At 46.2% G+C, this 13,528-nt stretch overlaps 1 protein-coding gene and 1 long non-coding RNA gene across 2 annotated transcripts in view; one reads left to right on the top strand and one right to left on the bottom strand.

The window, feature by feature from the left end:
- Window positions 1-13,528, bottom strand: part of EXOC6B (exocyst complex component 6B) — a 412,654-nt gene that overhangs the window by 4,809 nt on the left and 394,317 nt on the right. Inside the window, exon 20 of the mRNA XM_083861793.1 lies at window positions 6,931-7,043. Coding sequence (XP_083717919.1) covers window positions 6,931-7,043 — 113 coding nt within the window. The remainder of the gene's footprint in view (window positions 1-6,930; window positions 7,044-13,528) is intronic.
- Window positions 1-13,528, top strand: part of LOC310909700 — a 534,801-nt gene that overhangs the window by 367,510 nt on the left and 153,763 nt on the right. The gene's annotated exons all lie outside the window — the stretch shown is intronic.

Below are 13,528 nucleotides of genomic sequence, written 5' to 3'. Positions count from 1 at the left end.
TGCAAACACTGAGATAATAAATATTATTTATTAATCAATTAAGATACAGGACAGAAAACCCATCAGGATTTGGGATGGGCTGTGCAGATCCATGAGGTTATTTTTTCCCTAAGCAGAGCCTTGGGATAACTGGGATCTCTCCTAACAGACCCACAGAGGGGGATCTGGTAAATCTGGGAGTTCCTGGAATCCCCAGACATCACATGAAACACTGAGATATTAAACATTAATTAATTAAGTTGCCTACAGGACAAATAACCCAGCAGGATTTGGGATGGGCTGTGCAGATTCCAAAATTTACTTCTCCAGGCAGAGCCTTGGGATAACTGGGAGTTCCCATAACAAACCCACAGAGATGGAACTCCAAAAGTCTGGGAGCTGCTGGAATCTCCAGACACCACGGGAAGGTGCAAACACTGAGATATTAAATATTATTTATTAATTAATTAAGATGCAGGACAGAAAACCCATCAGGATTTGGGATGGGCTGTGCAGATTCCAAATTTTACTTCTCCAGGCAGAGCCTTGGGATAACTGGGACCTCCCATAACAAACCCACTGAGGTGGAACTGGAAAAGTCTGGGAGCTGCTGGAATCTCCAGACACCACGTGAAGGTGCAAACACTGAGATATTAAATATTAATTAAATAAGTCGCATAGAGGACAGAAAACCCAGCAGGATTTGGGGTGGGCTGTGCAGATTCCCAATTTTACTTCTCCAGGCACAGCCTTGGGATAACTGGGACATACTGGAATTTCCAGACACCATGTGAAGATGGAACCACTGGGATAATAAATATTAAATAAATCGCCTACAGGACACAAAACCCAGCAGGATTTGGGATGGGCTGTGCAGATCCATGGGGTCTTTTTCCCTAAACAGAGCCTTGGGATAACTGGGAGTGCCCATAACAAACCCACAGAGGTAGAACTGGAAAAGTCTGGGAGCTCCTGGAATTTTCAGACACCATACGAAGATGGAAGAAGCACTGGGATAATAAATATTAAATAAATCGCCTAGAGGACAGAAAACCCATCAGGATTTGGGGTGGGCTGTGCAGATTCCCAATTTTACTTCTCCAAGCAGAGCCTTGGGATAACTGGGAGCTACTGGAATTTCCGAACACCATACAAAGATGGAACACTAGAATAATAAATATTAAATAAATCACGTAGAGGACAGAAAACCCATCAGGATTTGGGATGGGCTGTGCAGATTCCCAATTTTACTTCTCCAGGCAGAGCCTTGGGATAACTGGGACATACTGGAATTTCCAGACACCATGCGAAGATGGAACCACTGGGATATTAAATATTAAACAAATTGCCTAGAGGACAGAAAACCCATCAGGATTTGGGATGGGTCTGTGCAGATTCCCAATTTTACTTCTCCAAGCAGAGCCTTGGGATAACTGGGACCTGCTGGAATTTCCAGACACCACGTGAAGGTGCAAACACTGAGATATCAAATAATAATTAATTAAGTTTCCTACATGATAGAAAACCCATCAGGATTTGGGGTGGGCTGTGCAGATTCCCAATTTTACTTCTCCAAGCAGAGCCTTGGGATAAATGGGACCTACTGGAATTTCCAGACACCGTATGAACATGGAAGCACTGAGATATTAAATATTAATTAATTAAGTCGCCTAGAGGACACATAACCCAACAGAATTTGGGATGGACTGTGCAGATTTTTATTTCTCCATTTTTATTTCTCCAAGCACAGAGATTTATAACCCCTGGGAAGCCGGTCCCAGGATTTAGGAGTGAAAAGAAGGGAAAGGCGAGCTGGGCCCTGTCCCCACCCCTGTCAACAAACACCACCTCGGAGAGAGCCCAGCTTTGTCTCAATTAATCCAGGAGGGGAAAGAAAGGAAGGAGAGGTAAAAGCTCCTCTTTTAGCTCTAATTAGTGCATTTGGGAAGGATCAGGTATCGCAGGGCCCCGCTCCGGAGGCACTTTGCATTTCCAGGGCTCCATTGAGAGCAGGACAATCGGGGTGAGGGTGAGAGCCCGAGCGAGCGCACACTGACACCCGGGAGATCCTGGGAGAGAGGCTGATAAGGGACACAGATAACCGGGAGAACAGGTTACAGGCTGGGCCAGCCATTCCCACAGGGATGGGAGGCGGCGGATGTGCCCAAAGCCAGGAGACTCACAGGGACAAGGGATGGACACAGAGACCTCTCACAGGGGATTCCTGGCTGTGCCCAAGGCCAGGCTGGACATTGGGGTTTGGAGCAGCCTGGGAGAGTGGGAGGTGACCCTGCCCATGGCACTGGATGGGCTTTAAATTATTATTTTTTAAAATTATTAAAAGATTTTTTAAAAAAATTATTTTCCAAATTTTTCTGTGATTCCACGCGATTCCTTTCCAGCCAATTTTTTCAGCAGCTTGGGATTAGTGGGAGGTGGAATGGGATGGGATTTAAGATTCCTTCCCACCCAAACCATTCCAGGATTCTGGAGCCCCTCTGCTCTGGGAGAGCTGGGAATGTTCCCCTGGAGAAGGGAAAAGTGCAGGGAATGCTCAGAGTCCCTGAAGGGGAAAACTCCAGGAGAGCTGGAGAGGGACTGGGGCCAAGGGCTGCAGGGACAGGACACAGGGAATGGATCCCACTGGGAAAGGGGACATTGGGCTGGGATCTTGGGCAGGAATTGCTGGGAATGGAATTCCCACATTTGCTGGGGCTGCCCCTGGATCCCTGGGAATGTCCAAGGCCAGGTTGGATCCACCTGGGCCAGTGGGAGCTGTCCCTGCTCATGGATCGGATGATCCTTAAGGTTCCTTCCCACGCAAACCATTCCATGATTTTGTGGCTTTATGGAATGAGCCAGGCTGGTGTTTGGTGACATTTTGCCACCCCTGGGTGTGGAGCTGCTCTCCTGCTGTCCCAGCACCTCCCCAGGCTGTGTCCTGATCCCAGCTCACTGCCTGCCCCCATTCCCTGGCTCTGTGTCCTGATCCCAGCTCACTGCCTGCCCCCATTCCCGGGCTCTGTGTCCTGATCCCAGCTCACTGCCTGCCCCCAATCCCTGGCTCTGTGTCCTGATCCCAGCTCACTGCCTGCCCCCATTCCCGGGCTCTTCCAGATGCCTGGTGGCCAAATCCCAGATTTTGGGTGGCACTTTATTTCACCATTTTCTGAATAAACCTCTCACATCTCAAATATTGGGTCACGAATTCTCTGTTTATCACGAAATTGCTCTGGTTGGAAAAGCCCCTCCAAAGCCACCAAATCCAACCATCCCTCAAGATTTCCACGTCCATCCCAGCTCTGAATAACCCATGGATAACAAAACCCATAAAATACCAGTTTAAAGTCTTTTAAACCCAGTTTGGTTCCTGTGTTGGTCCCTCCCTGGTGTCCTGAGGTGCCGTGAATTCCCTTCTTCTCTCTCCTCTGCTGGAGCTTCCCTGGACCACGATGGCACCGAGGGAACCCCAAAGCTCACAAACACCCCAAGGCCACTGACAAAATCAGGGATTCAGAGAATAATCCGGGTTGGAATTCAGGACCTTTAAAGCCCATCCAGTGCCACCCCCTGCCACGGGCACCTCCTGCTGTCCCAAAGTGCTCCAAGCCCCGTCCAACCTGGACAATTCCAGGGATGCAGCTGGGTTGGGTGGGATTAACCCTGGGATCAGACCATGAGGAGCAGTTTGAGGTGATTTGGGATCTCTCTTTATCCTTGAGGAGGAGGTGATGAGTTTAGGGTTGGGGTCACCCTTCCAGGAGAACATCCAAGGCCCCTGGATCCCTGGAAATGTCCAAGGGCAGGGGTTGGAGCAGCCTGGGATAGTGGGACGTGTCCCTGCCCATGGAACTGGATTTAGGGCTTTAAGGTCCCGATTCCACCAAGATTCCCTCCTGCCCTCTCCTCCATGGGCAAGAAGAAACCGCTCGGAAAAAACGACCAATTCCCACTTGTTTTTTTTCTTGGCTCATTCCTCCATCCCACCGGCTGGAGAAACGACCATTTGGTGCGATTAACCCTGGGATCAGACCATGAGGAGCAGTTTGAGGTGATTTGGGATCTCTCTTTATCCTTGAGGAGGAGGTGACCAGTTTAGGGTTGGGGTAGGAGAACACTCAATGCCTCTGGATCCCTGGAAATGTCCAAGGACAGGGCTTGGAGCAGCCTGGGATAGTGGGACGTGTCCCTGCCCATGGAAATGGATTTAGGGCTTTTAGGGCTTTTTTTAGGGCCGATTCCACCAGGATTCCCTCCTGCCCTTTCCTCCATGGGCAAGAAGGAACCACTCAGAAAAAACGACCAATTCCCACTTAATTTTTTTTTTTTCTTGGCTCATTCCCCATCCCACCAGCCGCACAAACGCCCTGGGAGGTCTGCCTGGAGCAGGAGCGGAGTGGATCCTTCCCAAAGCCAGCTTGGAGCTGGACCAGGGGGGCTCATCTGGGAGACCCACCACGGGGCCAAGGCCGGGCGGGGTGACAGGCGGAGCAAATCCCGCTTTTCCCTGGAGCCGGCGCGTTCCCGGCACGGCCGTTCCCGGCACGGCTCCAGGATTTGGGATGGAGCTGTGCGAGGCATGAGAACTACGGCCCTCAAAGGATGGATTGAGGGAGTTTGGGTTGGTTCCCTGAGCTCCTCCTGGCCCCACAACGGGATTTGGGGATTGCTGGAATATCCAAAGGGGAAATGGGGTCGGAAATGGATGAGGATGGAAAGGGTTGGGGATGGAAGGATGGGGAGGAGTGGAAAAATATGAGATGAAAATGTAGGAGTTTGGGAAGAAATAGAGATGTAGAAATGTAGAAATGGGGAAATTTAGAAATGCAGAAATGCAGAAATGTAGAAATGTAGAAATGTAGAAATGCAGAAATATAGAAACAAAAATACAGAAATGGAAATAAATAGAAATACTGAAATACAGAAATATAGAAACATAGACATGTAGAAATGTAGAAATAGAGAAATGTAGAAATGTAGAAATATAGAAACAAAAACAAAAATACAGAAATGGCAATAAATAGAAATACAGAAATACAGGAATACAGGAATATAGAAATATAAATATAAAAATACAGAAAGGTAGAAAGGTAGAAATGTAGAAATGGAGAAATGTAGAAATGGAGAAATATAGAAACAAAAACAAAAATACAGAAATGGAAATAAATAGAAATAGAAATACAGGGATACAGAAATATAAATATAGAAATACAGAAATATAGAAACATAGACATGTCGAAATGTAGAAACAAAAATACAGAAATGGAAATAAATATAAATATAGAGATACAGAAATATAGAAATATAAATATAGAAATACAGAAATGTAGAAATATAAATATAGAAATACAGAAATGTAGAAATGGAGAAATGTAGAAATATAGAAACAAAAACAAAAATACAGAAATGGAAATAAATAGAAATAGAAATACAGGAATACAGAAATATAAATATAGAAATACAGAAATATAGAAACATAGACATGTCGAAATGTAGAAACAAAAATACAGAAATGGAAATAAATATAAATATAGAGATACAGAAATATAGAAATATAAATATAGAGATACAGAAATGTAGAAACGTAGAAATGTAGAAATATAGAAACAAAAACAAAAATACAGAAATACAGAAATATAAATATAGAAATACAGAAATGTAGAAATATAAATATAGAAATACAGAAATGTAGAAATGTAGAAATATAGAAACAAAAACAAAAATACAGAAATGGAAATAAATATAAATATAGAGATACAGAAATATAGAAATATAAATATAGAGATACAGAAATGTAGAAATGGAGAAATGTAGAAATATAGAAACAAAAACAAAAATACAGAAATGGAAATAAACAGAAATATAAATATAGAAATACAGAAATATAGAAACATAGACATGTAGAAATGTAGCAATGTAGAAACAGAAACAAAAATACAGAAATGGAAATAAATAGAAATAGAAATACAGAAATACAGAAATATAGAAATATAAATATAGAAATACAGAAATACAGAAATATAGAAATATTGAAATTTAGCAATATAGAAATATTGGCATTTGGAAATATAGAAATAAAAATAAAAATACAGAAAGACAAATAAATAGGAAATAAAATGGAGAAATGGAAATAAAAATACAGATATAGAAATAAAAATAAGTAGAAAAAGAAATATAGAAATAAAAATACAGATAGAAATAAATAAATAGAAATATAGAAATACAGAAATACAGAAATGTATAAATACAGAAATATTGAAATATTGACATTTATAAATATAGAAATATTAAAATTCGGAAATATAGAAATAGAAATACAGAAACAGAAATAAATAGGAAATAAAATATAGAAATATAAACAAAAATACAGAAATAGAAATAAATAAATAGAAATAGAAATATAGAAATACATAAATACAGACATATAGAAATATAGAAAGATAGAAATATTGAAATACTGACATTTAGAAATATAGAAATATTGAAATAAAAATCCAGAAATAAATAGGAAATAAAATATAGAAATAGAAATAAAAATATAAAAACAAAATTACAAGAGTACAGAAACAAATAGAATTAAAAGTACAGAAATAGAAATAAAAAATACAGAAATAGAAATAAATAAAAATGGAAATAAATAGAAACAGAATGATAAGTATAATCAGGAATACAGAAACACATAAAATTCAAAATACAGAAATAGAAATAAAAGGAGCTGGAGGTTCATCTTTACAGCAAAATTTTTCTGGTAGGACAAAAAAAAAAAAACTCTTCTCCAGAGCCAACAAAAAGAACCATTAAATAAATTTGGATAACGTGGGAATTCGCATCAACGGCATAAAACGGGATTATTTTTTTTCTATTTTTTTTTTTTCTCTGTCCACCCAGGGCCGGGATTTTTTGCTTACAGGGATGGAAATTCTCTGGGGAGAATTTGGAATCCACACTCACTTTTCCAGCAGGATCAGGGCCGTGGTGGGGTTGACACGGAGGTATTTGCACGTGGGCTGCCCGTAGTCGGCCAAATACGTCGACCAATCCCACTGGATGAACAGATCCAGGAGCTGGAAAAGGAAAAAAAACAAAACGGGCATTGAAAAAGATGGAAAAGGGAAAAGGGCCCGTAGTCGGCCAAATACGTCGACCAATCCCACTGGATGAACAGATCCAGGAGCTGGAAAAGGAAAAAAAACAAAACGGGCATTGAAAAAGATGGAAAAGGGAGCAGGTGTGTTTTCCTGGAAGTTGGTAGAGGTCCTGGGCAGGTGGATTTATCCATTAAAAAAAAAGGAATGTAGGTTTTATTCATTTGTTTAGTGTTAATTCTGTTAAGGTTTAATCGTTGGCTTGATCACGCTTCGTCGTTAATTTAGGAATGTTTAATGCAGGGTTGTATTAATTTAATTAATTGAGGATTCCTGCTGTGTGATCCCTATTTTTGAGGGGGATGGAAAAGGGAGAAGGTGTGTTTTCCTGGAAGTTGGCAGAGGTCCTGGGCAGGTGGATTTATCCATTAAAAAAAAAGGAATGTAGGTTTTATTCGTTTGTTTAGTGTTAATTCTGTTAAGGTTTAATCGTCGGCTTGATCGCGCTTCGTTGTTAATTTAGGAATATTTAACGCAGGGTTGTGTTAATTTAATTAATTGAGGATTCCTGCTGTGTGATCCCTATTTTTGAGGGGATGGAAAAGGGAGCAGGTGTGTTTTCCTGGAAGTTGGCAGAGGTCCTGGGCAGGTGGATTTATCCATTAAAAAAAAAAAGGAATGTAGGTTTTATTCGTTTGTTTAATGTTAATTCTGTTAAGGTTTAATCGTCGGCCTGATCGCGCTTCGTCGTTAATTTAGGAATATTTAATGCAGGGTTGTGTTAATTTAATTAATTGAGGATTCCTGCTGTGTGATCCCTGTTTTTGAGGGGATGGAAAAGGGAGAAGGTGTGTTTTCCTGGAAGTTGGTAGAGGTCTTGGGCAGGTGGAGTTATCCATAAAATAATAATAAAAAAATTAAATGTAGGTTTTATTCATTTGTTTAATGTTAATTCTGTTAACGTTTAATCGTCGGCTTGATCGCGCTTCGTCGTTAATTTAGGAATATTTAACGCAGGGTTGTGTTAATTTAATTAATTGAGGATTCCTGCTGTGTGATCCCTATTTTTGAGGGGGATTTGGGGTCTGAGACACCTCAAGGTTGTGGCTGACAAACAACTCTTGACGTTCTCAGCTACGACAGGAGGAAACTTTTGGGGTCAAACCCACCACAAACAACTTCTGTCCCCAAACAGAACGTTCCCCACGGATTTCTCACCACCCTTGGTCCATCCCAGGTGCTCTGGAAGTGTCTCTGAGGCCCAGATCTCCCCGAGGAGCTCAGGGGAGGTTATTTTGGGTGAGTGCAGCTCCCAGAGATGGGAGTCCCAGGTGCTTTCCAGACGTTGGGGAGAGAAACCACCAGGCCTTGGCAGCGGGGGAAGGAAAAGGGATTAACTCACCCACCCATGACAGTCCCCGCTCCAGGCCGCCCAAAATTCCCCACCTGCAGCCTTTGGTGTCCCACAAATGACCCCGCTCCTCCCAGACAGGGGTAACGACAGCCCAGGGTCCCTAAATGCCCTTTTCTCACACCATTCCCAACTTTGTTTTCCTTAAAAAATCAGGAGTTGCCATGTCCTCCCCGTGTGTGGATGTCCTCACTTCAATGGGGACTTGGTTCCTCCACCAAGTTCTCTAAATGTCCTCTTCGCACATCGTTCCCATCCTTATTTTCCTTAAAAAACTGGGAATTACCATGTCCTGCCCTCATTTCAGTGAGGACTTGGCTCCTCCACCCACCCATGAGGGCACAGTCCAGTGACCTCTTCCCTCACCCTTCCCATCCTCGTTTTCCTTATTTTTCCATCTTTATTTTGGACTCCCAATGCCCTCCCCACACGTAGATCTGCTCACCTCAATAAGGCCTTGACTCCTCCACCCACCCATGAAGGCACAGCCCAGTTCCCTCTTCCCTCACCATTCCCATCCTTGTTTTCCTTAAAAACCCAGTTTTTCCCAATGCCCTCCCCACACGTGGATGTCCTCACCTCAACAAGGCCTTGGCTCCTCCACCCACCCATGAAGGCACAGTCCAATTCTCTCTTCCCTCACCATTCCCATCCTTGTTTTCCTTAAAAAACCAGGAGCTGCCATGCCCTTCTCACGTGAGGATCTCCTCATGTCAACGAGGACTTGACTTCTCCACTCACCCATGGAGGCGCAGTCCAATTCCCTCTTCCCTCACCATTCCCATCCTCATTTTTCTTAAAAACCCACTTTTTCCCAATGCCCTCTCCACACGTGGATCTCCTCACCTCAATGAGAAACTTGTCTCCTTCACCCACCCATGAGGGCACAGTCCAATTCTCTCTTCCCACACCATTCCCATCCTCGTTTTCCTTAAAAAACCAGGAATTGCCATGCCCTCCTCATGAGCATCTTCCCACCTCAACAAGGCACTGGCTTCTCCACCCACCCATGAGGGCACAGTCCAATGCCCTCTTCCCTCACCATTCCCATCCTCGTTTTCCTTAAAAACCCACTTTTTCCCAATGCCCTCCCCACACATGGATCTCCTCACCTCAACGATGAACTCCTCTCCTCCACCCACCCCACGAAGGCACGGCCCAATATCCTCTTCCCACACCATTCCCATCCCTATTTTCTTTAAAAAACCAGGTTTTCCCAATGCCCTCTCATGGATCCCCTCACCTCAACTATGAACTCACCTCCTCCACCCACCCATGAGGGCACAGTCCAATTCCCTCTTCCCACACCATTCCCATCCTTGTTTTCCTTAAAAAACCAGGAATTGCCATGCCCTCCTCATGAGCATCTTCCCACCTCAACAAGGCTCTGGCTTCTCCACCCACCCATGAGGGCACAGTCCAATTCCCTCTTCCCTCACCATTCCCATCCCTATTTTCCTTTAAAAAAAAGTTTTTCCCAATGCCGTCCCCACACGTGGATGTCCTCACCCCAACGAGGACTTGGCTTCTCCACCCACCCATGAAGGCACAGTCCAATTCCCTCTTCCCTCATCATTCCCATCCTTGTTTTCCTTAAAAAACCAGGAGCTGCCATGCCCTTCTCATGTGAGGATCTCCTCACGTCAACAAGGCTCTGGCTTCTCCACCCACCCATGAGGGCACAGTCCAATTCCCTCTTCCCACACCATTCCCATCCTCATTTTCCTTAAAAACCCATTTTTTCCCAATGTCCTCCCCACACGTGGATCTCCTCACCTCAACTATGAACTCGCCTCCTCCACCCACCCATGAGGGCACAGTCCAATTCCCTCTTCCCTCACCATTCCCATCCTTGTTTTCCTTAAAAAAACAGGAATTACCATGCCCTTCTCACGTGAGGATCTCATGTCAACGAGGACTTGGCTTCTCCACCCGTGAAGGCACAGTCCAATGTCCTCTTCCCACACCATTCCCATCCCTATTTTCTTTAAAAAAACAGGTTTTCCCAATGCCCTCTCATGGATCTCCTCACCTCAACAAAGCCTTGTCTCCTCCACCCACCCATTAGGGCACAGTCCAATTCCCTCTTCCCTCACCATTCCCATCCTCATTTTCCTTAAAAACCCATTTTTTCCCAATGTCCTCCCCACACGTGGATCTCCTCACCTCAACTATGAACTCGCCTCCTCCACCCACCCATGAGGGCACAGTCCAATTCCCTCTTCCCTCACCATTCCCATCCTTGTTTTCCTTAAAAAAACAGGAATTACCATGCCCTTCTCACGTGAGGATCTCATGTCAACGAGGACTTGGCTTCTCCACCCGTGAAGGCACAGTCCAATGTCCTCTTCCCACACCATTCCCATCCCTATTTTCTTTAAAAAAACAGGTTTTCCCAATGCCCTCTCATGGATCTCCTCACCTCAACAAAGCCTTGTCTCCTCCACCCACCCATTAGGGCACAGTCCAATTCCCTCTTCCCTCACCATTCCCATCCTTATTTTCCTTAAAAACCCATTTTTTCCCAATGCCCTCCCCACACGTAAATCTCACCTCAACGATGAACTCGCCTCCATCACCCACCCCAACGACGGCACAGCCCGGCATCCCCATCACGGCGCCCTTCACACCTCTGCCCCCATCCCTTAATTAACAGCAGGTTTAATTAAGAGCTCCTGCTGCCTTTCTCTCCCCCTTTTTCCCCAAGATCCTGGTCTTGGAGCGCGGCTGTGACCGCTCTATTTGGGGGACAGGCTGCCAAGCGCGTGGACGTCTTCATCGGTCCCGCCGGAGCCGGGAGAGGTTGGAGCCCATCCCATGGCCAAGCCAACCCCATAGAGGGCTCATTGTCCCCTGGTCTCCATGGTTTTCCTGGAGGCCCCGGCGCTGTTTAACAACGCGTCCTCGCCCCGCCAAGAAGGGGATTTGGGCTCCTCCGAGACCTCCAGATACAAAACGAAAATGTGCGACAAGATTCTTTTTGACTATGTAGGTCAGGGCAAGGGAAAACAAGCTGTCGGGAACAATCCCCCGGGCTGGCAGGGGGGACGGATTAGCCGGGACCTCAGAGGGCTTTTCCAGCCCCGGGTCCCGCTCGGCTTTGTCCTCTCGAGGCCTTTGTGTTTGAACTACAAACCCGAGCTGAACGTCGTTTTATTTTATTTTATTTATTTTCCAAAGGGGGGCACCTTTTGAAGAGAGAGACAACCTTAAATATGATTTCACACGGGCGCTTTTGAGGCCCGGGGACGCTTCCGCGGGGTTTTGGCGGCTGCTGGGAGGGCTTTGCATGGTTGTACAGGCTCAAAGGGAACCCCCACAACGCACCAAAGGCCTCTTGCTGGTGGCCCTGGGAGGCTGAACGTGCCTCGGGCAAACCCCAAACAAAGACTGGAGGAGTCTTTGCCATGGAAAAGTGCGTGGCTCCAGAGCAGGGCCAGGTAGATGCTGGTGGGGAAAGGGGAATAAAGAGCCAAAAGGAAAGGGGTGAAGGAGGGAAGGAAATAAAAAAAAAAAGGTGAGGGTTTAGGAAGGGGTTTGGAGAAGGTGGAATGAAAATGTTGGGAGTTTGTTCTGGCGGAGGTTTGGGAGCAGTGAGGGAGCTCAGAGGGACAAGGTTGGAGCTCCTCTGCTCTGGAGCCAGGCTGGGAGAGCTGGGAATGTTCCCCTGGAGAAGGGAAAATTCCAGGGAATGCTCAGAGTCCCTGAAGGGGAAAACTCCAGGAGAGCTGGAGAGGGACTGGGGCCAAGGGCTGCAGGGATAGGACACAGGGAATGGATCCCACTGCCAGAGAAACTCCAGAGACCTGGAACCATCAACAGCAGCTCTACAGGAGCCCAGGTGTGCCCAGGTGTGCCCAGGTGTGCCCAGGTGGCCAAGAAGGCCAAGCGCACCAGGGCTGTGCCAGCTCTGGGGTGGCAGCAGGGACAGGACACTGTCCTTGTCCCCTGTGCTGGTCACAACCTCAAACCCTGGGGCAGTTTTGGGCTTCTCCCAACAAGAAACACCCTGGAGGGGCTGGAGGGTGTCCAGGACAGGGAGTTGGGAATGGGCTGGAGAATTCCTGAGGGAGCTGGGAAAGGGAATGGAGAATTCCTGAGGGAGCTGGGAAAGGGAATGGAGAATTCCTGAGGAGATGGGAAAGGGAATGGAGAATTCCTGAGGAGATGGGAAAGGGAATGGAGAATTCCTGAGGGAGATGGGAAGGGAATGGAGAATTCCTGGGGGAGCTGGGAAGGGGCTGAGCCTGGAGAAAAGGAGGCTCAGGGGGGACCTTGTGGCTCTGCACAAATCCCTGGAATGCTGGAGCCAGGTGGGATTCGGGATCTGACCCCAGGGAAAAACAGGAAAAGAGGGAACAGCCTCAGGCTGGGCCAGGGGAGGCTCAGGGTGGACATCGGGAAAATTCCTTCTTGTCCAACTGCAGGAATCCCAATCCCTGGAAAGATTCAAAGGATGTGGGGACATGGGTCAGTGGTGACCTTGGCAGTGCTGAAGAAAGGCTGGACTCCACCTCTGAGCACTTTTCCAACCTCACCAATTCCACGACTCCCAACGCTCCCAACCTCATCCTGGACCTTCCCGGAGCTCTCCCAGAGCCAGACCACCCCCGGGTGGCTCCCGACAGTGACGGATGGGCCGTGTATTTTCCAACTCTTTGCCCACATCCATCTTTTTCTGGCTGGGCAGGTCCAAGGACGGCACCTTTTGGCCCCGGCTGCGGGTTCGTGCTCCAGAGGGGAGAGAGGTCCTGCAGGAGGAAGGCCAAAGGCTCGGGGAGAGCTGCCTCAGGGCGATTTATCTGTCACATAAATGTGGTTTTATTGGTTTTACTGCTTCAACTTTTCACCTCTGCTGCTAAATCTGAACGGGCCGAGGGGGAAAGAAGAAAAAAAACAATAAAAGCCGGCGGCGCGCGCGGGTCTGCCGGGGGAGTTTCCAAATCAAATATGCAAATACCATTAATTCTTTAAACTGGAGTCTCCCTTTCGAGGCCATAAATCAAACTCGACAGCACATCCACTGTGGTGGGGGTGGGGAGGGAAGGGAAAG

Source organism: Zosterops lateralis (genome assembly GCF_965231275.1).
Source record: "Zosterops lateralis genome assembly, chromosome: 5".
NCBI classification, from domain to species: Eukaryota; Metazoa; Chordata; class Aves; order Passeriformes; family Zosteropidae; genus Zosterops; species Zosterops lateralis.
The sequence above is the reverse complement of the archived record's forward strand: the minus strand, read 5'-3'. Positions and strand labels throughout refer to the sequence as shown.